Below are 23,518 nucleotides of genomic sequence, written 5' to 3' on the forward strand. Positions count from 1 at the left end.
CATTTTGGTTTACTTAATCACTTTTGCTGTCATCAAATTTAAAACAATGATATAAGATTATGAAAAAAACAATTAGCCACCTCAACCCCTTAATTGCTCGAAAAGCATCTTCCAGGGGCTAACTAATTGCCTGTGTATTTTGTCTAGGTGTTGAGGGAAAGCTAAGAGAATGAAGGCTCTAAACCCGCAGTGGAAGCATGACATGGCGGAGCAGAGCTGGTGCTGAATTGTTCTCTCTGATGGCTCTATGGGAGTGGATAGCACTGAGTCTTCATTGCTGGGTTTTAGCGGTTGCTGCTGTTTCGGATCAGCATGCCACAAGCCCCTTCGACTGGCTCCTGTCTGATAAGGGACCCTTCCATCGCTCACAGGAATACACAGATTTTGTGGACAGAAGCCGGCAGGGATTTAGCACAAGATACAAGATATACAGGTATGAAGCAAAGGGAAAGCCATTACAGAGCTATCTTCCTCGAAGGTTGTGTATAAATACGTTTCTCTAAGGGAAAGTTTCAGGTGGGAAAGGGTTATTATCAGACGGGTTATTATTTGCCATTCACGATAGTAATGTTTTTTTGTGTTATTTAAACATATTTCTCATAGACATAACATAGACAAACTGGATCGTGGTGACCACTTGTGCATCATTTCCAAATTCTGGAATGCTACGTTGCCTTCAAGTAAATCCCAGTTAACTTCGTGGTTGAGTTTATCATTTTAAGTAGACAGAAGTTTTAAATGAATTTTCTTGAATGGTGTTTCTTTTTTACTTTAGACCATGCTGTATTACCTTTTTTAGCTGAATAGAAGTGATATCTTCTAATCACTGAGAAGTTGAGTCAGTTTCTCCTTTATCGATGTCATGGGTAATTATACATGTAGAAATCAGAGGAAATGGCAATGGTATAAATAGGACATGACAGCAAAGGCCAAAATTGGAGAGGGGGTTGAGATTAATGGTCTTTAATTTTTACTGCTTTTCTACATTTAATTCTCAATAAGTTACACAATATAAGTTGTATGTTACATCCAAGAGGCTGCCTGCTCCCCTAAGCCCGGTGAAGCATTTCATACAGGAGCACACCAGTGTCAGCCTGACTGGACTAGATTGTCTCAACCTATGCCATAACGAACGTTTTATGGAAGGTCTCAGTTTTGATCATTTCTTCATCATGGAAGCTCACAATTTCCAGTGATTGGGCTATCATTTGTGGGGAATCACAATTTAGCTTTGTATTGTTGTGTGTTCGTTTGAATACTGTGATATATATATATATTTTGTTGTTGTTGTTGTGTACATTCTCCAGAGGGCACTGTGCTTCTGGTCTGTATGTAGTTTCCATACAGCTTTGTGCGGAATTTATAAATTCTATCAGCAATGCAAATTTACAGAAGAGGCTGAGGGTGCCGAATAGGTTCCATGAAGCATCATACAAGTATTGATGTGTGCGTTTGTGTATGTGTTCATAACAAATCCCTTAGTCCAGGCAGCCAGAGCACTGTCACAAAACGACTTATTCTAATTTTTAAAAAGTAAAGTAATGACAAATATTAAAGATTTTCTTTCTGAAATGCAGCAGGAAGCAGACAATATATTCTGATTCCACTGTATTCTTTTTTATGTGTTTGTTGGTTTAGCCAGCTTTCTTTCACGAATTGTGCGAAGCTACTTGAATTCTAGAGGAGGCCTTAGATTTTAGCTTTCTGCAAGAAGTTTAATTAGTCTGTCAAGCAAACTAATGCAGAGCGTGTCTCCATGATCTCTTGGCATCTCTGTTGGGATTCTGAGGTGTTGTCAGGTGTATGACTGTTAAGGTTTGGTTTATTGGTCCATTGGTCATGAGTTGCAAACGTGGCTTGGCATGTTTTTAGAGGTTCTAGGCTGAATGAAAGAGGCCTTACAATTATTTGGACCACCATAGTGAAAGACAATGAAAAACAATGTCATAGGCTTTGTTTGCAAGGTTTGTGTATTTTCTTTAGAGTTCCTGGGACTTGGTTCCTAAAGACCCTCATTCACCCTGTATATTTCATCCTTCCTATGTAGCTTGAATAAATATGTATGAAAATTGTCAGTTTTTGAACAGTGGAATAAGATATCCCTGTCCCCTGCCTGGACCAGGCTATAATTTCTTATGTGACCTTTGAAACATTGCCTAATGATGCTGTGATTACTGATGGTTGGTACAAAAGGAACGATACGATATGTTCATGAGGTTTCTTTTGTCTTGCCACAATGAGATACTTTTGGCCATCTGGTCTTTCCAGCCATCGACCTGTCTTTCCAATATGATGAATCTGAGTTCTTCCTGGAGAAGTTAACTTTATTGTTGACATATTAGGGAATCTTAAATCCAAGGATTAGATTTGTTTTGTTTTTACTTTTGTTTTTAATATTAGTCTTCCAAAAAATAGTTATTAGGTTTTTTATATTTCACAAATATTTGTCCTAAAATACGGAATTTGGGATTAAGACACATCGATGGAAAATTTTTATTTTTCCATTTTAAGCACTAAATTTATCATTTTTAAAGACCACATAATTTCCAAAAGCGATAAGCAAAACTCTACTAGTGTTTATTATTACTGTCACAAGCTATTTCATGCCAGATCTTGTGTTGACATAGTATCCGAAAGACACTTGTTATGAATGTACAACATATTTAGCCTGTTGAAATAATTAGGTCAAACCTTTTTCAGTCGTCTTTCTACATCTGTCTCCTTCCCCAGTACCATATTGGCCCTTTCACCTCTGATATACAACAGCAAGATCATAACAATTGAACATTACTAAGATCACATCTAGGGCTTAAAGGAAAAAAAAATCGCCATTTTTTTGTGACAAATTTTTGTCAACTAAATATAAAAATGTGTATTTTTAAATTATATATTATGAAGTACTTTGTAGCTTTTGTTCTGAAACTGCATTATGACTCAAGAGGTGATAATTTTATGGGTAGATCCTTGAATTGGAGGATCTAGAATGAGCTTGCTAACAGTTATCTTGTTATCTGATTAAATATTGAAGGTTGGGTTTTCAGCCATCTTTCTTAGCTAAAGATTGAAAATAGAACCTAAGCATAGGCATTTTAATGACGAGTTCTCAGTTTTAGAACATGGGCTCTGTCTGGAGAAATTTTGTCTACTCATAAGCATAGAATTGGAGCTCGCTTGGCTCCTTAATAAATTAAAGCCTGTGATTGTACTTATTATATTCTAGAAACACCCTTAGGTAATATGTTCACCGGCAAATACATAACTTTTTCTAGGCCATGGAAATCTTCATTCTTTTAAAAAATTACAGGAGTTGTAAATGAGAAACTCACTGTTAAAACTCAAACTTAAACAGTTACCTTGAACCACACATAGAAATTTTAAGGTCATAGTGTGATGATTTTTATTCCCGTAAAAGAGACTTTTTTCACATGCAGATCATTAGATATGGTGATACAAAATAATTTTTTTTTTGCCTTGGTTTTTAACATTTTTTGCTTAACCACATGTGCAAGTGAATCATGGAGGAAAAGATGATGCTTTTCTTATCTTTCAAAATAATGTGAAGATATTTTTTATAACTGAAACTTAGCTTGCTTCCTCAGAGCAATTTTTCAAAGAAAACTTTAAATGAGGAGTCAATTAAGATAAATGTTGTGTCTTATTGGTTTTGTAGGTATGCTCCCCCCAAAAATATATTAAAAAAAATGATTTGTAAGGGACAGGATACCTAGAAAAAGATAAACATATAAGCGCTTCGTATATAACAGGGGCATAATGAAACAGTTCATGGGAAAGGATGAACTTTTGAATGAATTGTTCTGCAGTTTGGGTATCTGTATGAGAAAAACGGAAATAGGATCCCTTTTCACACCACATACACAAATCTACTTTATATGGAATGACAATATAAATATAAAAGGCAAAAATGCTGTTTCTAGAAAAAAAATAAACACAGAGAAACACTTTCATGATATTGGGATCTGTAAGTATTTCTTAAAACACAAGGCATTGATCATTAAAAATAAAAATACTGATTATTTCAGATATATTAACAGGAAGATAGCCATCCAGAGTGGATGAATCTCCTAGACAAAATGTTAAGTGAAAAAAACACAACACAGGGAAGATTTGCACACAGTATCACTCTATTATATAAAGTTCACTGAGTACGTGAAACTGAATTATATTGTTTAGAGATGTATTGTTTAAAGATGGTTTTAAAATTAAAAAAAAATCACTGAAACAAAGGTAAAGATATCAGTGTTCTCTCTGAGGAGGGGAGAAAGGTGAGATTTTTAGGTGAGCAAATAGGGGATTTCTAAGGTAATAACAACACTCAATTTCTTAAACTGAATGGTGGTTATATTGGTGTTCTTTAGACTCTAGTATATATTTTAGGCAGTTATTCATAAGGATTTTATATTTCACAATATGAAAAATTTTCAAGTAGATTAATATTGTGTGAGTTTTTAATCGAAAGCTAGAGTCCTCAAATTGATAAATTAACTCATTCCTTTGAATTATTCCTGAACTCAGCATTTACCATTAAAGTTTATAAAACTCTCTAAAATTTCATAGAAATGTTCAATTATATGAGCAATAGGTGCCCCATCATATTTTCATGTCTAAGTGTGCATTCATGTAGAAAAACAGAATTTTTGCTTGTTGTTGTTTACTAAAATCTTCTATATTTTTATATGTGTTTTTTACTATAGCCTTCCATTGATATTATTATATCAATTAAAAATAATCTAACATTCAGAGATTTTAAATAGTTTGCCTCGAAATAGCAGACAAACGTTAAAAAATAACAAAAACCTATATTTTTGAATTTAAATTCCATGATGATTTTATCACAATTAGGAAAACATAAAGCCCCATAGATAACTGATCTTTGGAGTTAAATATTTCGAATTGAATATTCTCGTATTTAAAAACCAAATCTAATCCACCACTCTTATTTCTTTCTTTGTTCATGCATATTAGTCAGTTTTGTCTAGTAAATATATCCTTGTATCTCTTATATAATTTCTCTGTTGCCAGAGAACTAATGAAATTGTGTTAAACTCTTAATAGTTCAAGGCTCCCAATGAATCTGGCCTCCTCATCTCAGTGACCTTGTGGGCTTCCACCCTCACTGAACTTGGACTTGGCCATTGACCTTGCCTCAGTCAATGTGACATCAGCAAATACGATGCGAGTAGAAGTTTATGAAGTGTTTGTGCACTGGTCTTGTCCTGAGTCTGATCTGAAACCACTCTGTGCAGATGTTCAGTTTAGACTAATGGAGGAGAGGCCACATGGAGCATAGAAGAGCCAGGCCAGCTGATGATGTCTGTTCCTAATAGCCACCAGACAGTGACAGTGACCAGGCAAGTAGGTGAGGCCACCTTAGAATAGCCATTCCTACCTGAACTGGTAAAAAACTGGAGTTTCAGGAGGGATGCTTGGCATACCAGAAGAGCCAACCAGCTGAGCCCAGCCAATACGGCTCATTCATAGAATCATTACCAGCAACAATGAAAAATCTCATTTTAAGCCTCTGAGTTGCCAGAACGTTTTCTATGTACCACATCTAATTAATGCAAGTATTCACCTCAGGAATATAAATTTGACAGGTATTTATTAATGATATCATAAGTAATATAAAATGGTAAAGATATCACTTATAAAGAGCTTTTTAAAGAATATATATATCTTTTAGAATTAAAAAAGAGAGGATTCTGGTTTAAAATATCTTCTAAATAGCAAATTTCTGACACAACACTTCAAATTTTCTGCTAAAATGCTATGAATCTTTGGGTAGGGGCATGAGGGTGTATGGGATGGAAGCTCATAACAACATAAGTATATCGATATACAACTTTCTGCCAAAATATGAGAGGCATTTCAGTAGTTGTAAGAACCAGTGATCAGCAGGCATTTTAATGCCTAAGGTAGAGAAGCCAAATAGTCTTGACCAAGATGACACTTTCCTCAAATACAGTTAGGAGCTATGTCATTACCATCAGCTACCCATTAAGAAACCCAGAGTTTGCACCTCATTGAAAGTATGCAGGTACCTGCTTTGAGATGTAAATAGAGTATAAATCATCAATTCCTCTCTTTTCCACCATATTTGGAGAGGGCGGTTCCCAAGAATAATAGAGTAAGCAAAGACTTGCCAGATAAGTACGTCTCATGCAATACTTGAGACATACACTAAAAAATCATATGTTGTTTATTTCAATTCTAATTTAACTGGTTGCCATGAATTTTATTTGCTAAATTTGGCAACTCTAGGAGGAAATAAGGATTCCTCACATAGGTGATGATGTATCAATGCCAAGGACAGGAAGAGGACGAGCCCTGAACGCAGTCTGTGGAGTTTCTCATGGACTTTCTCGTTCAAACTACCAGAGAAATTAACGCTAGGCTAGGGCAAGTCTTGCCTTAGATGGGGAATTCCACACACCGCCAACTAAGCCCGCACCTCTGCACATCAGTGCATCACCACCAAGCCGAAGAGTTAATAGGAAAAGTGACACATACACACTGCGTCTCTTAGCAAATCTAGGTATTGATGGAGCTCTTTTTATTTCACTGAAAGTTGGAAAGGGGAAAAAAAAAACACACAAAACTTCGGTTAGTTTGTCTGTCTTCATTCTTTTGTCTTTTGAAAAAGTCATTTATAAGTACTCGTAAAAAGTAATATCTAAAAATCTCTTATGCTACTCTGTCCATGCATACTTAAATTTTATACTTTCCTTCTACCTAGCACTTCAGTTCTTTATTTCTTGTGTGTTACACTGAAGAGTCTATAGGGAGAGGAAAGCTATTTTTCCTAGTTTGTTGATTTTCTATAAATCATTCCATTACTTTGTTAGTGTACTTTATAGTGCAGTAATAAATTAAGAGTATTCTAGATAGTAACGTTATATATAAATAACCAAAATTTTAAATAAATTCATTTATTTAACAACTTAATTTAGTAACATCTCAAAGTTTGAGATTAAGCCATTTAATAAATTTAAAATTGTATTTAATTTTAATTCACAATCCAGTATACTTATGAATTCATGCTTTAAACGTCATTTACTTGACATTGAAAAAAATTAAGTCACAAGGAAAATAGAAATATTAATTCAACACTTTAAAATTATAATCTACTTTCGGAAAAGCCAGTTTTTAATAGGTATTGTGTATAATCTCATGATTAGATATAAAAGGCATGCTTTGTAACAATTAATAGAATTTGTAAGTAATAATTTTAGTCTAATAGTGCATTCATGTTTGTTGCTAGTAAAATGGAAAAATGAATAGGACTGCTAGTACACACAATTACAGAAGAGAAAATAACAATTATGACTTTTTGGCATTCAAACAAATAATTTTTTGATTATTTTTCTCTCTTTGGTTCCATCTTACCAAGCACTCTAATTCTTCACTGTTATTATCTCTGTGGTCTTCTTCCAAATACAATTGCCAAAATTATCAGTATTGTTTTCTTTTATCACTATTCTGGGGCTTTGAATTGCTGATACATAATTTTTTGGTTGGGTACTATTGCAAAAATGCAAAGTTTAAAATTAGAGGTAAAAAAAATCTAAGTAATAATGCTTCTTTGGAGGTTTCCTTTTTTTTTTTCCTTGCGCATGTATGCATTGTGCTAATTTTAATGGACTTTTGTGAAAGAAAAAAAAATCAATTCTATTCTTCACTGTAAGGAAGAAAAGATCCTAAAATGACATTTATTATGTCTTCTGTGCCTTAATGTAAAGTAATTAAAGTAATTCTATTTAACTGCAACACTTAAGAAAATTTTCCAACTTTTAAAATACGAATCATAAGGTTAAGATTAGGATATTATCTCTTATTTTAACAAGCATGTCATGCAAATAATAGTAAAAGATGAGAGTCTCACCTTGAAATTATACTTTCCCAAATTAAAGCTGAAATATATACTGAGTATTTATGGTTTATAATAAACTTTATTTAATATCTAATGTACCATTCTTTTATAGAGGTAGCAAGTGTTACATTTTTCTGAGATTACTTTCCCTATAAATTGCTGATTTTTTCCCATTGTTAACTGGAATTATAATTTCATAATCTGCCTTAGGATGTAAGAATTATCCAGTGAAATTCAATTTGCCTAGAGAAGAATTTTACATGAATTAATTAGTAATATTCATCCATGGAATTCTCCTCTCAGAATGAATTGATCTGTGATAATACATAGATGTTTAACAAATATTGGTTGGAAAAAATCACACAAAGGAGGTTCATGTAGTCTTAATTTTCATTTCATCCATTTCTCTAAATATTCTAGTAAATAAAGGCAATATAAAAAAATATATACTGTTTATTAAATCAAACTGAGGAATATATTAATAAACTTTTTTAAGTGTGAAAGCCTATAATAACCTTGATTATAGGCAAAGGAGAAAATATTAAGCCCTTCGGTTACTATTAAAAGAATTATTAAAGGTTCTGCGAATGCCAAGAATTAGAAGATTCCACAATATTTAAAAGTACTTCACTTATTTACAAGTTTATTATTAAGGTAGAAACATTTGAAAACCTCAAATATATATAAATACATGTATATTCTGCTGGCATATGATTACTTTTTCTGTCCTTCTCCACTGTTTTAGTAATATTTCTCTCCTTTTCACATATATGCAGGCTACCTGGCCACCTCCTTTGTGACACAGTTGTAAAGAGGCAAAGAGAACGGGCTTTGCTACGCATTTGCATGTCCTTTTTCTAGCAGACATTTCCTTGGCTGCTCACTTAAATAGATATTAGCAGCTAACTAATTAAACTAACTCTCCTGTCAGCATCAAATTAGCAAAGGCTCTGTTTTGCTGTGCCCTTATGTACTGACTGTCTTATCTTAAAAAAACACATGACTATTATCCTAAAACATAATAGGGAATTAGATGTAAATAAACACATCCACAAAATGTAATTTTTCAAAGATTAATCATTCTATAAAAATTAAGAGTCCTCACTAAATTCATCCCACATTAGAACACTTTTCATGTTTTTTATAAGAAAAGGGATAATAACTTTGTTTGCAAATACCTTTTCAGAAATGAGACTTTTTAAAATATAAAATCAAAGATTCTAAGGATTAAAACTTCCCTTAATATTCATCTACTCAAACTATGGATATTTAACTCATGCTATCTAATCCCCAAATATATTATTGCTGTCAAGGGATCATCAAGCCTTTCTTTAAATGTTTCAGGCGATCCAAAGATAACCGAATCCATGTATATAAAATCTGACTACTAGGAATGCCTTTAGTTTGTGAGGTTGCATCTTCTAGCAACTGTACCAATTCTTCTATTGTGCATTCCCATCCTAACACTCAGGCCTTCCATTCATCTTATACTTTATGGAAATAATTTTTTGGTTCTACCGTAGACTCTCTGTACGGCATGGTCTGACTCTCTGCCTGCTGAGAGCACTGAATATCTCCTTTAATGTAATATAAACACATTTTGGACCCACCTGACAAATCTGCGAAGATAATAGTAAGGAGTGACATCTCTGAAATGTGATACTTGGACCGAGACCAGGAAAGAGAGCATGAGCCATGCAAAAGCAGGAAGAAAGACTATTCCAGGTAGAGGGAATTTCAGAGCTGCTCAGCAGAGAAAGAGCTTGGAGGGCCTGGCACCTGGTGGTAGACTAGGTTAGAGAGAGAGACCCAGAGCTAGATCTCAGGGGATTCGAACATCAGAGTTGAGTTGAAGTGTCATTCTAAATGCAAGGAGAGATTGTTCAAAGCTTATGAACAGAGGATAGTGAGTTGATTGGATTTACTTTTTAAAAGATTATGCGGCACTGCAAAAATAATGGATTAAAGAATTAAACACAGCAGAAACAAAGACAGCAGCTATGGCATATATAGTAGTTTAATGAAGAATAGATGAAGATGTGAGCCAGGGTAGTAATAAGGTAATATTAAATTTCTCCACCTTCTTTAGTTCTAATTTAGAACAACATCCCTAACTTCTCAATTCATTAGGGGTGATCCCATTAACAAAACAGTGTATTCTAAGAAGTTCATTAGTCTATATCTCTTTTTAATACATTGATCAGTATTCATGTTTATTAAATGGCCCATATAGAGTACATATTTATTATAAAAGTTAAAAGCAAACATTATAAACTATGTTCATACATTGATTAACACTAATGAGTCATCTTTTGCTACAGCCCCCAATATCAGATGTGATCTTTACTGGGAAATGGCAAATGCCAGCTTCTGGAAGGTTCACTCAAAGTTTCGGCAATTCCATTCTTTTTCTTATTCTTACAACAAATGAAGGATTTGCACAGATAGGTTAAAGTAGACTATGTCTGAGAAGCACAAAAGCAGGTTTTTGTCTCTAGTTCTGTAGAGGCAGATGCTTTAATAACCCCTTCAGTCCCACCCCTTACAAGGGGCAGTAACATTGCAAGCAAAGGCAGAGAGTTCTTATCTCATTTAAAAAGTGTGAGCCCTGAAGCACCAGGCTCCTTTATTGTAGAATTAGAGACATCAAAACATACCTAGAGCCCTGAAAGATGGAACTTTCTGATGGATAATTGGTTAAAGTATGATAAAGTCAAATCATGGCTTTCACTTTTTGTATGTTGTATAGATTCTGAATATCATCAATTTTTGAATGACCCAGAGGGGTGAGTGAATTAGACTGTTTTGAATTCATAAATTGTCAGCTGCATGTCATGATTCTTAAAGTATCTTATTTTGGACATTGGAGAAATCTATCTCTAAATGGCAATTGGATACTCTGTTGTTTCTAATTGCAGAAAAATTTCATAATTTCAATATTGTGTTTAAGATGTGATTTCTGGACTTTGAGTATGCAAGCTATGTTTAGTGGGGCATAATCTGACTTGTATGTGAATGAGAGCAGTAATGAGGTGTGGATAGAAGGATCCTGTTTTATAGAAAACAATTGTTGAGATTTCCATATTTGTAATTTGCATTTTTGATTATTTCCTGTGCATCATTCTTTCCATTCCAATGTATATTTGCGTATGAATGAACATGCTTTGTTCCTGTATTCTCCTACTGCCTTCAGTATATTCCTCTTAATAGTATTATTTGGTTCCTATTTTATACTAAAAATGAATGCCCATTAAGGCTCGTGGGTTTATGTGCAAATTATTTTTCAATTCTTTCAGCAATGCAGATAAGCTTTTGAATGACATTTCAGAAGAAAATGCATAATAGTGTAGATTAATATTCATTTAATTTGCATTATCTGACAGGAAAACAAATAGTTATGCAGTAGGAAATTCTTAAAAGAAAATGGTTTATTTGCAAAGTTTATGAGTGCATTCATTTTCCCGTAAGATTTTTTCATTGAAAATGAAATCCTCATCTTTTTCAGTTTAATAATTTATTAAGGAAAAAGTAATAAAATTTTTCAAGATTAAATTTCTGTATGAAATAATTTCTTAAATTTGCATATAAATATTTAAATGTAACCTATGCACATAGTACCTCAAACACATTTAAAATCAAATAAGCAGTAGCCACACTAAATGTATTATTTAAACAAAATTTTTATTAAAATTCAAGAAATATTTTTATTTAAAGTTAATAATTTTATGAGAATCCAGGAGTGCACTGTACTTTTAGACATAGCTACTCAAACCAACATTCTACCTGAGGAATAATACATGTCATAAATTATTTCCTGAGATATTCTAGTAATTGCCACATTATCCTGTAGTTCTATCAAACATATTACTCAGGAATAAGTTTTATGGGGGAAAGCATCTTGTTATCATCTGAACAACATAAACATTTGAGTAGTTCATAGCATTATAAATTCGATTTCTTATAAATTATACAGTGGGGTTGAGTTATTTCATTTTATAGATTAGTTTCAACAGCAAGAACCAAACAATTAAATTCTTTGCTCCATAAAATTAAGTGATTTTTTTTTGTCAATACTTTAGCATTCCACATAAAAACGGGGTGTGCCATCACTGCTTTTATATCTGACGATCTTTAAATGCCATTGAGAATTGAAAGTTATCCCTTATAATGGTTGAAGCTACAGAGTCTCAATAAGAGAAAGTCAGATACTATACTAAAATATATTTTAATTATACAATTTAGCTATGAGGTTCTGACCTATTCCCTATGACTTCATTCCTTCTTTCCCCCAAATCAGTACCCTTTGACTTTTACCATACAGGCATACTCAGCCTCTTGTGCAAATCTTGTACAACAGGCATACTCAGCCTCTTGTGCAAATCTTAGTTCGATTGAAAGAAAGGTAGATGGTTATGGCCACACATTGTAAAACTGAGACCCTCCCCCCACCCCCACCACCATGTTTTGCTTGTTCGACTTGAACTACACATATTTAATTCTGGTAACTGGGATTCTGCCTTGTTTCTATGGGTGCCGGCCCTTAGCCTCCTGCCAAGGTTTTCATTTGAGTCACAGCATCATTCCTCTCTTTCATTCTTAAATTCGACTGCTGGTACAGTGGCTAATGGAATGCAACACGGACTGGCTCGAGATGTTTGAAAAGTCTTTTCTTTCTACGATTCACCTAACCTCTGATAACAGTCAAATTTGAAGTAAACATCTATATGTGGATCTATATGTGGTGATCAGTGCTGACATCTTTATAAGGAAATACAGGCGAGGTCAGGCTAAAGTGAAGGCAGGTTTTATTAGACATGTTCCCAGACCTTCCAAACTGTGAGAAGTATCTGTAGATAGAGAAGATTTCTGGAATCTTATGTATCAAGATTTATGTCATAGTTGTTAGTTGCCTTATACGTGACATCGTTAGATGAAAAGCTATAGGCGTTTAAAATCTGGATATTGTTTCCGAAGGTCTTGTAGGTTAAAGTGATACCTTGGTGTTTAAATTTGTTTGGCTTCATTAAGATTAAGCTTATGAATCTTATACTTTATTTTCCTGAAAACTATCTGCTCATGACTTTTACCCTATCTTTGGACAACTTTCATGTTTAAAGAAATGAAGGTAAAGATAATATTTCCAAAAATTACATATAAGATAAAAATTGTAAAGAGAAGTATTTTAATGAAAATGCCTAGAGAAGAAAATAGATTTGGTATTTTATCCTCTCACTCTTGACAAGATCTACTGTCTTTAATCCAAAAGTGATCTCTAATTACCAAATCAAATGAACTCTTCTTGATTTTGTGACAGTATGGGCGTAGCTAAATAGCATAATAATTTTAAAAAAACATGGCCTAAGTTTGAATTATGGTCTTGCCACCTCAGTAACTTCTAACTTTGAACAAGTCACTAAAACTTGTATCATCATCTGCAAAGTGGAGATAATGATAATACTTAATTTACTGGTTTTATGCAGAGATTCAACTAAATACTGCATGTCAAGAAAGACTTAGCCCAGTGCCTGACATAAGTCCCCTTTCCTATAATTATGATTATAATTGACATCTTATCAGTATATCATATGCTGCTCTTTACCTCACCTTAAGACCTAAGCTTACTTCTTTAGTCTGCAGTTAGATGTACCTGGTTACCAGTACTTCTCTGTTATCTTTCATAGATTCTTTTCTTATCCCTCTTCTTTCTTCTTCTTAATGAATGTTTCTGTTTTCGGAGGCTCTCAGTTTAAATATGAGAAAGATGTTTCCTAGTCACAGCTCTAATTTTGTGATCTCTCTGATAAAATCTTCAACAGTTCTTCTTTACCACTAAACTGATTTAGAAACCCTTCTGTGAACTATCCCCACATTAAAATCCAGGAATATTTTGTGCAAAAAAGAGCACCAGATTTATAATTGAGAGGTGTAGGTTTGAATTATGGCTATCGAAACATATGGATTTGTTATAGGCTAGTTTATCTCTCTAGAAATCAGTTTTCTGAGAAAGTTGGAACAGCTCAAGATGCATCATTTAGAGTTCTACCAATATATTGTGGGAGTCAACTAAATCTCCAAAAGGCTTCTGCTTTTCTGTTCTCATTTTGATGATGAGTTGAACAAATCCACTTAAAATATTTATCTAAATTGCTTCCTCGTGACCCTGTACTTGTATTGGCAATTGTATTGATGCCATGTAATACTGATATAACCAATTAGTATTTGATAGTATCTAGAAAAAAATAGAACAAAAGATAAATAAAATAAGACATATAATATTTTAAAAATAATAATCGATGAGTTCAGGATACCTATCATCAATAAATCCAGCCACTTCTGTTATTTATCATCACCTCTCTCTGTTATGAATGAACATCCGATGTCTCAATGGCTCCTTACTAGTTTGTATTTCTACCCTTGCTCCCTTTCAGTGTATTCTTGACTTACCATCTAGAAAGATTCTGTTAACATCTGAGGAAAAGTAAGTCATCTATTTGTTCTGATGCCTCCAAAATGTTCCCATCTCACTCAAAATAGAAATTAAAACCAGTAAATTGATGTATGTGTGTTAAATGAGCTGGTCAGTGATCACCTTTCCTACTGACCCTCGCTCACTGTACTGAGCTCTAGTCCTCTTCACCTTCTTGCTTCTCCTAGGACCACACCAAACACACTGCCTCAGGGCCTTTGCATATTCTGTTCCATTTGCCTAGAATACTCTTTGACCAGACACTCATCTGGCTCTTGTTTATCTCTTCCTGTGAAGTCTGTTCACTGAAGTATTTTCACCTTTTCAGGAAAGTTTTCCTGATTGGTTTACTTGAATTTGGTATCACTTAAAACCTCTATACCACTCTTTTCTGATTAATTTTTCTTGATGATTTATTACTTGTTTTATGTCTATTTTCCCCATTGTAATGCAGGTTAGCTCATTTGAATGAAATCTCAATAAATGACAAAGGTTCTTTTCTAGTTTTTCACAGCTTTACTAGGCCAAAAACTTAGTAGGCTATATGCCAAGTAATAAGTTCTTAATGTATTGATTGAATAAATTGATATAAAGAAGCTAAAGTCATGTCTAACTTATAGCAAAATATTCTACAAATTTTGTCTCGTTTTTAGCATAAGATTTGAAAATTGATTTTGAATAGATTTGATGGTCTTGACTCTAAGGTCTATGAGTTTTTATTTTAACAATTATTCATTGGGGAACCCAATGAATATTTTTAAGCTATGCTTTAAAAAGTTTTATTAGAAAAAGATTGAGGTTTAGAAAGGACTACAGATATTCAGGGAAATAAATGGTCAGACTATATAGAAAAAACGATGTGTATAGCTTTAAGGTATTGCCAAGAATAAAGTAGAGGGAATATTGTGGATGATATCTCTGAGAGGTAAAAGTGATATATTCTCAAAGTAAGGGAAGGAAGGTGTAGACAATTTAACTAAAATGACTATTATGATAATGATGTTATTAAAAAAATAGAGAATGAAAACAGTATACTTAATTTTAATAATTTGATTTTTGGTGTGACGAATTTGCCGTAAAATGATATAAAGAGATAGCAAGCAGACTACTGGCTAACAGTTTTTAATAATATAAGTGTTGATTAGTTTGTAAAGGAATTGGAACCTTTGTGCACTGTCTATGGGAAGGTAAAATAGTGCAGCGGCTATGAGAAACTGGAATTTCTCAAGAAATGAAAAACAACCACCACACAGTCCAGCAATCTTACTTCTGCATAGATATGCAATGGACCTGAAATCAGGATCTCAAAGAGGTACCTGCACTCCCATGTTCATTGTAGAACCATTTATAACAGCAAGACGTGGAAATAACTTAAGTGTACAGCGGCAGATGAATGGATAAAGAAAACGTGGTACATACGCACAATGGAGTATTATCCAGCCTTACAAAAAGAATAAAATTCTGCCATTTGGAGCAATATAGAGGATATTATGCTAAATAAAATAATTTTTAGTTACGGAAAAACAAATACTGCATAATTTCACTTACATGGGATACCTGAAATGCCTTTGTGCTTGCTGAGGGCTGGGGACAGGATGCATGCGGAGTCTTTGTTCAATGGGCATGGAGTTTGGGTTTCACTAGATGAACAGCTTCTAGAGCTCTGCTCTGCAACATAGTGCTGTAGTTAAATTTTGATGTGCACTTCAAAATTTATTGAGGATAAAATCCATGTGAAGTGTTGTTGCCACACAAAAACCTCAAAACCCAAAACAAACAAACAAAACCCAAAAGACATATCAAACTCTGGGAGGTGCTGGAAATGTCTATTGCGTTCATTGTAGTGGAGGTATCTTGGGTGTGTGCATATGTCCAAACTCATCGAATTGTACACAGTAAATATGTGCTGTTCCTTGAATGTCAATTATATCTCAGGCTGTTAATAAAACAAATGGAAGAGAGGCATGGATGTTAGTCATTTACAAGAAGCTCGGTAGTATCAGGAAAGGAAGAGTGATACAGGTTGAGCAGAGACTTCTTTTTGACTTTTTTTTTTACTAGTAGAAAACATGACCGTATTTTTCAGTTGTGATGTATTAATGGAGAGGAAGAGATAGAATTGGAAAGCATCCTTTTCCTGAATTAAAACCACAATTTCATAATTATATTATATTTCATAATATATTTTAGTATTGATAGACATACTGGTTTTTAATGCTACAATAACAAATTACTACAAACTTAATGTGTTAAAGCAACAGAATATATATCTTACAGTACTGTAGGTCAGACATAGAAATTGGGTCAGAGGGCTGCATTCCTTATTGAGGTCTTCTTTTTTAAAAATTATAAACAAATATTTTGCATAGTCACATTCATTAAGTTGAGAATGATTATTCACTTTAACAGTAATTCACAAGTGGCTTAAAAACCTTCCCTGTTTATTTAAAAATATTTTTATCATAAATATATAAATTCAACTACTTTATATCCTTCATAGGATATATGATTCTTATTTAAAGGAGGCTTCCCAATTGATTTTGCCTATATATTTTTTTACCTCTACATGTAATCCTTCAAGAAGGCTTACTTTTAGTATTCTCTGTTAATGCCGAGTGGGAATGTACAAACACAGAGAGTATTTTAAATAGCATGAAATTTAGAAGGGCTTGTTATTTTTTTAATAACAAGATGTAATTCTCTTCTTTTTTTTTTTCCATATAAAGTTAAAAGACAATATGTCCAATCAGTACAGAACACAGTGTCACTTTGGGTGACACTATTGAGAAGCATGTATTGTACTTCATACCCATGTAACTGAGACCTATAGAAGTGTTTTCAAAGTTCATCTGAAAATTTTATTTTATAAAATAAAAAAATATATATTTGATTTGGAGAGTCTAACATTTTAATGATAGAGGACTAAATAAATACATGGATAAACATAAAGATGAGAACTAAATGGCAGAAAATTCAACCTCTCTAGTATCTTATTAGGTTCCAGGCAGTGTACTGGATATTTCATATTCATTGTCTCTTAATTCTTATAATAATTCCTAAAATAACTTTTATTGAGCTCCTGCACCCAAAAAATGTATAAGAGAAAGTTAAGCAAGTTATAACATGATGCTATAAGATTTAATCCAGACATTATATTCTCCATAGCACTATTTCCTATTTTTATATTAATAAATTAATTGTGATCATATGTATAATTGTCAACTTAATGATTTGTCTAGAACAGGGCTTAGAATAAATATTTACATTTTAATAATTTTATACACCTACCGCCCAGAGACAACTAAATTTTAACTTTTGGTGTATTTCCTTCTAGTCTTTTTTGTGAGCATACTTAACACAATTGAGATTAAATGTTAAAAATCTTTTTCCTAAATTTTATTATATAAACACTTTATTATAATATATAGCCATTATATTTAATATATAATTTAATTTAATTAGGTCGCATGCTCTCCCATTAAGTATAAGAAGATACAATGATAAAATGTATATGACTTATCACACATACATTATAGTTTAATGGTGCCATGGCAACTCTTCTACTTTAAAAAAAATTCTGGGGAGTGGGCATGTAAAGATGAGAATGGGCATATTTTATTTCTTCCCTCAGAAATAATTCTGAATATTCACAGGATTCAGATATATATTTTTCATTATATATTTCCCAACTAATGATTACATATTAAATTTTATAATCCATAGATTATATTTCAATACTGAAGAAATGCATGCTTTTTCAGTTTTGAAGCTACACATTATACATATCAATATATAACCGCAGAACATTTTTACAATACCAACACTGTATATGCCAATGCATTTAAATTTTTGCTGATTAAAAATAAAATGCTGGCATTTTCATTATTTTTTGGCTCTTCATGGATGTCGGATTTATTGGCTTCCTGTTGAAATGAATACTGTTAGAGAGGAAGATTTTATTGCAATGATTTTGTTTGAGCCATTTACCTTTCAGAAAGGCACAAATCAACATTGTTTGGGTCTAATGGTTATTGATTTGGAAATAATTCTAACAAGTAGAGTTCTTTAAGGTCAAGCAAAGGTTTTGCCAACTTAGCTGTTGTACAACATTCCATGTTGCCTAAGCCTCTTTTCAAAGGATCCGTTTTATTTTATTTGGCTTACAGTTCACATTTCTAGTACGAGGCAAGAAACGTTAGCCTTTTTTCATAATATGCACTATTGCCTTGTTAAGTATGTTGCTGCTAACTCTTAATAGAAGGGATTGCCATTGCAAGTTAGAAATTAAAATTTCTTCGAACCAAGTAATTTGGCACTCACTTTCTTAGTTCTGGCACACTGTCAGCTTTCTTCATTGTTGAAATAAATTGGTCGCTGGAGATTGACGATGTAAAAGTATTTTTCATTTATTTTTAGGAGTCATGCTCTGCTTATTTTGAGACAGTCTCTATTTGCCAGCATTTGTCTGTTAAGTTTCAAGTCATTGGTATTGCCTGGAAATTGTTTCAGGCTAGAAGTATAGATTTCCTTTCTACTCGTCTAAGACATTTCTCCATCTGAAGTTTTAGTTACTTCCTATGTACTTCAGTTGTTCTATACTCATCACCTCTAATTCTTAGGTTTCATTTTTTTTTTTTTTTTTTGGTCCTTCAAGCTATCATCTTGCTTCTCATTACTTTACATGTTTTTTCTTTTCCTTTTGAAGATACATTTATCAATATTTTCCTCCATGTCTCGCTACAGTTATTTGAAGTGTCAGTTTTGTTTGTGTTTGCCTTTCATCTGATTTGTATGTTGTTGTTGCAATTCTAGTTCCCTTAGTCTTCGCTTGGCTCATCCATCATCCCTTTAATCACATGCGTTTTTTCTCTCTAGCTTCCTCACCTCCCGAGTGTGTGCTTTTAAAGAGGCCCTGCCATCTTACATGCTTCTTTACATCCTGTTGGTACAGTACTGAGATTTCCTTCGGATAGAAAGGCACATCCTTTCTAAAGATGACTCTAAAACTAACGTCCCTAACACATCTGGGTTTCACTTTCCTTGATCTGTAGTATTTTTTAGAGTTCCTTTATGGTTGTTTTCACCTGGCCCAATCGCTAAGCTCTGAAAAGACTGTGGTAACAGATATTTCTATTCTACTTGCTGTTGCCATTCCTGTCTCAAAAGTACAGCAGAAAGATAGTGTGTTAGGCAGAATTTTTAGACTAAAGTTTCTATCAGTCATTTTTTTTAAATATTTTTTTATTTTTTATCAGGCATTTTTAGCAGTGCAGAGTTGGAATATTACACTAAGGTATTGCATGGTTCCTTGAGAACCTGAATTAAAAATATGCATGAATCTGTAAAGTCCCTATAATAATATAATTCCCAATATTATTAACCCCCATTATCCTTGACATCATTGCTCTTTATATAAAGACTGTGCTTCCTGTTTTAAATGCCCCTCTGCCAACTATGGCTTGTTTTCTGAGAGTTGATGTCTCTGGATGGATCTGAAAAGACTGGGAAGGAGAAGTGCTAGGATTTGAGAGCAGAACGCCATACTGTTAATGCATTTTCTGCTAGCCTCAATACTTTGTGAAACAACACATTAGAGAAGACAGTGAGATCATACAGCAGAATTTAGGATAAAGGTTAAGATTCAAGAATTTTATACATACATATATTATCTTTTATGGAAAGAGGCAGCAGAAGTATAATTTAAAATATATTTCTGTTGGATGGGAGACCACCTAGGAAGACCAGGTGCAGTAGGTGTAAAAACCAAGAGATTGTAAGCTGACGAGGTCTTTGCAATCTGTGAGGTCAACCAAGGGTTGCCGCGCCCCCCAAAAAATTAAAAAAAAATAAAATAAAATGATCAATCATCTTTAATATATTTCTGTAGTAAATATATATTTCTGTAGTAAGTCGAAACATATGTATATAGATGTATATATGTATATATTTATATTTCTGTAGTAAATATGTATATATAAATATGTATATATTTCTGTAGTAAGTTGAAACAATCCAACTTATTTGTGTGGGATTGAATTCCATTTTCTCCTTTTTTGTCTTGCCTTCCAAATGTTTGTCCATTGACAAGCCTGCTCCATTCAGTATTGAAGAGAAGAGAGGCTTCATTTATTCAGGGAAAAAGAGACTCCCCGGTTATAAATAAATAAATGAATGAATAAATAAATAAAACATTTTCAAGATTAAATCATTCAAAAATAATGAAATATTCAGCAATCCAAAACTAGATCATATATATACCTCCTTAAAAAAAAAAAAAATTCTGTGTATGAGACTGCTACCAACTAGGGAAGTAAATATAATTTCATGTTCAGGATACAGTGTCTATAAAAGAACATGTGAGCAACATCGAAACTAGGATTATAGTATAAACTTCACATTGCTCAAAACTGGATTGAAATATACAATTATCAGATCCCTTTGAGAGAAAAATAAAAGCTGCCATAAGAATAATAATAAATAAAACCCTTATGTCTAGCACCAATGACAGGTCTGTCTCTACATATGCTTCGCCCCCACCCCCCGGCATGGGTGGAAAAGTTGAGAAAAATGTGTGAAGTCAGAAGTTTGACAAATTCAATTGCGAATAGGAAGATATCAAAAGACAATATTTCATTTTTTGTAATGATTTAATCTTGAAAATGTTTTATTATTTATTCATAACTGGGGAGTCTCTCTTTTTCTGAATAAATATTGAATTGAGCTGGCTTTTTCAATGGACATTGAAACTAGAATTAAACTCCATAGAAGTGAGAACTGCACTCAGGGGAGACTTAGAGCAAGGCTTTCAGAGTGGGGTCCGAAAGGACAGCTTCTCCTCTAACCCAGGACTGGCCAGGAGGATGATTCTGACAAACTAAAGGTCAGGCGTTGGGAGCTCAAACTGTTATTTTGGAGAAATTGACAAGTATCTAAAACCATTTCCCGCCTTTGAGCTGGTTGGTGACTCTGCTACTGCAGAAACCCCAAGAAATGGGAGGGATCTCAATTTATGTTGGGGAGGGGTTCACTTGGGGAGGAGAGCATGGTCTCCTCTCCTGCGGATGCCGGGTTTTCTGCGTGAGTTCTCTGACGCTGGCTTGCCAAGAGGTGCTTGGCTGCGTCCAGAGAGAGCCTTTTAGTGAGAGGACGGGGAGAAGCCGAGTGTCCCCAGGAAGAGGACACCTAGTAAGAGGAGGGATGTGACTGCCAGGACAACCAGTCTGAGCTCCAGGCAGTGCAGCAGCACATTGAAATCATTTTTCCCCTACACAGTGCCAAATTGAGGAAAGGTTTAGAGCCAAACCCCACCCCACCCCCCCAAGAAAAAGAGAGAAAAAGAAATTCCTAGAACAGGTGAGAGAGAGGAGGGGGGAGAACAGAAGTGAAGAAGAGAGAGAACAGGAGAGGAGAGAGAGGGGGGCAAAAAACATGGCTCTCGCTGGCCGTGCGTGCCAAGTCCACAAGGAATTAGCAGCAAACTCGAATCTTGAAAATGTTGTAAATGATGCTATATTGGGTATATAAATATAGTATGAGGTATAAGTAAAACATGTTAAAAGGATAGGCATTTTTTTTTTTTTGGTCAAATTGCCAAATATATAAAGGTACAATAATTCTTTACATGATAAGAGTAATTGATCTGCTTGCTGCAGTTCATAATCTTTATGGAGGTAAAAACTTACACTATTATATGAATGCATTTAAAATATTTATAACGTTAGGTCAATACCCTTTCTCTGACTTTATGCTAAATAAATAGAGAATTCAAGTCAATATAGTGGATCGGCTGCCTTAGAAAGACAGCTCCACTCCTGACGTATGGAAACATGGAATAGAATTCTGTTGTGAATGAAACAGACATGAAAGGGAAATGTTTAAGTTTCAGAAATAAAGTGGTAGAGACCACCATACGAGAGGCTGGGATGATGTTTAACCCTTCGTGACTAGATTGGGAGCACTGATGACACCCCAGGAAAGGGATCCCTGACTCACCTCTGGAAAGAGTTAGAACAGACTTCAGCCTGAAGAATAGCTCATGTGAAAAAGGAGTCTGAAGGGTAAGGAGCCTAGAAAAACGCCTTCCGTCCTCCCAATGAGAAGATCAGTGGAAGCCTGCTGCCTGCCTGGGTCACAAATAAAAATTGGTCACCCTTTAAAAATCAGGTTAAAAACCTACTGTTTCAAAGATCGATTTTAATACACAAAATAATAAGTTGAAACAAGGTAATGTCGTTGCATTTTAAGTTTTTCTATAAAAGTTACTAGTATTTACAAATAATATATGTCAAGTGAAGATTTTTTTTACTATGACAAGTCTGTTTTAATTCAGCTAACAATTATAAACCTAAAATAAATGACTAATACTAAAAATAGTCCACATCCTCTTTAGTTGTTGAGTGAGGCTCAAAATTTAATTTCACACCCCCCATCCCCTAGCCCCATCCCATTATCTGAAAACTGCACTTCACCTGTTATTTCTGGAAAGTAGGCTTAGAATATATGATATTTATGGGGAGACTAAATCACTTATATATTCTAGAAATCCTACAGCTGCTCTGGTTCTAGTATGTTTCTAGTTGCCTACCATATCGGAAAATATTTATAATGAATTTACAGTATACATCGTGAATGTGTCATTATTCATTTTGACTTCTACTGCAGGTGTCATTTTTCATTCAGTTACTTTTATGAATTTTGAAGGCTTAAATAATATAGGTTTGAATTTTCTATTTTTTCCTGAGTTTTATAGAGAATCTGAGCTTTCTGAAAATCACTTTTGTTAATCCAGCAACACATAATAATAGTCTATCAAAAGTAAAAACAGCCTTACCTAAAACGCCTACATACTTTTGCCTATGCTTCTTTTTCAAGTGTGTTTCTCACGTAGCCCATCCTTGGGGTCCAGCCAGATTTGACTCTCAAATGTCTTGTATTCGTCTAAATATCAAGATTCTGCTTAGAAATTTCTTCACCAGATGGCATCGTTATAGATTGCCTTCCAGTGATTGTGATCCATTATTTTCATAAGAACAACAACATCAAGAAAACATTAAAACTACAGTCATTTTTCATAAGAATTTTGACAATAACTCTGTAAAAACTACTCAACCATATTTTTAAAATTGAGACTATTAGAACTGTTGTAGATACACGTTTTTACAAAG

The 23,518-nt window shown here is 33.8% G+C and overlaps 1 protein-coding gene across 2 annotated transcripts in view; it reads left to right on the plus strand.

The window, feature by feature from the left end:
• The window catches only part of BRINP3 (BMP/retinoic acid inducible neural specific 3), a 245,387-nt gene that overhangs the window by 20,490 nt on the left and 201,379 nt on the right, over window positions 1–23,518 (plus strand). The window contains exon 2 of one of the 2 annotated variants that reach the window (XM_006916221.2): window positions 148–433. In XM_006916221.2, coding sequence (XP_006916283.1) covers window positions 198–433 — 236 coding nt within the window. In that variant the 5' untranslated portion in view covers window positions 148–197. Of the gene's footprint in view, window positions 1–144; window positions 434–23,518 lie in introns of those variants that run through there. The other variant, XM_006916222.1, reaches the window with a different exon arrangement.

Source organism: Pteropus alecto, unplaced genomic scaffold (genome assembly GCF_000325575.1).
Source record: "Pteropus alecto unplaced genomic scaffold, ASM32557v1 scaffold65, whole genome shotgun sequence".
Taxonomy (NCBI): domain Eukaryota; kingdom Metazoa; phylum Chordata; class Mammalia; order Chiroptera; family Pteropodidae; genus Pteropus; species Pteropus alecto.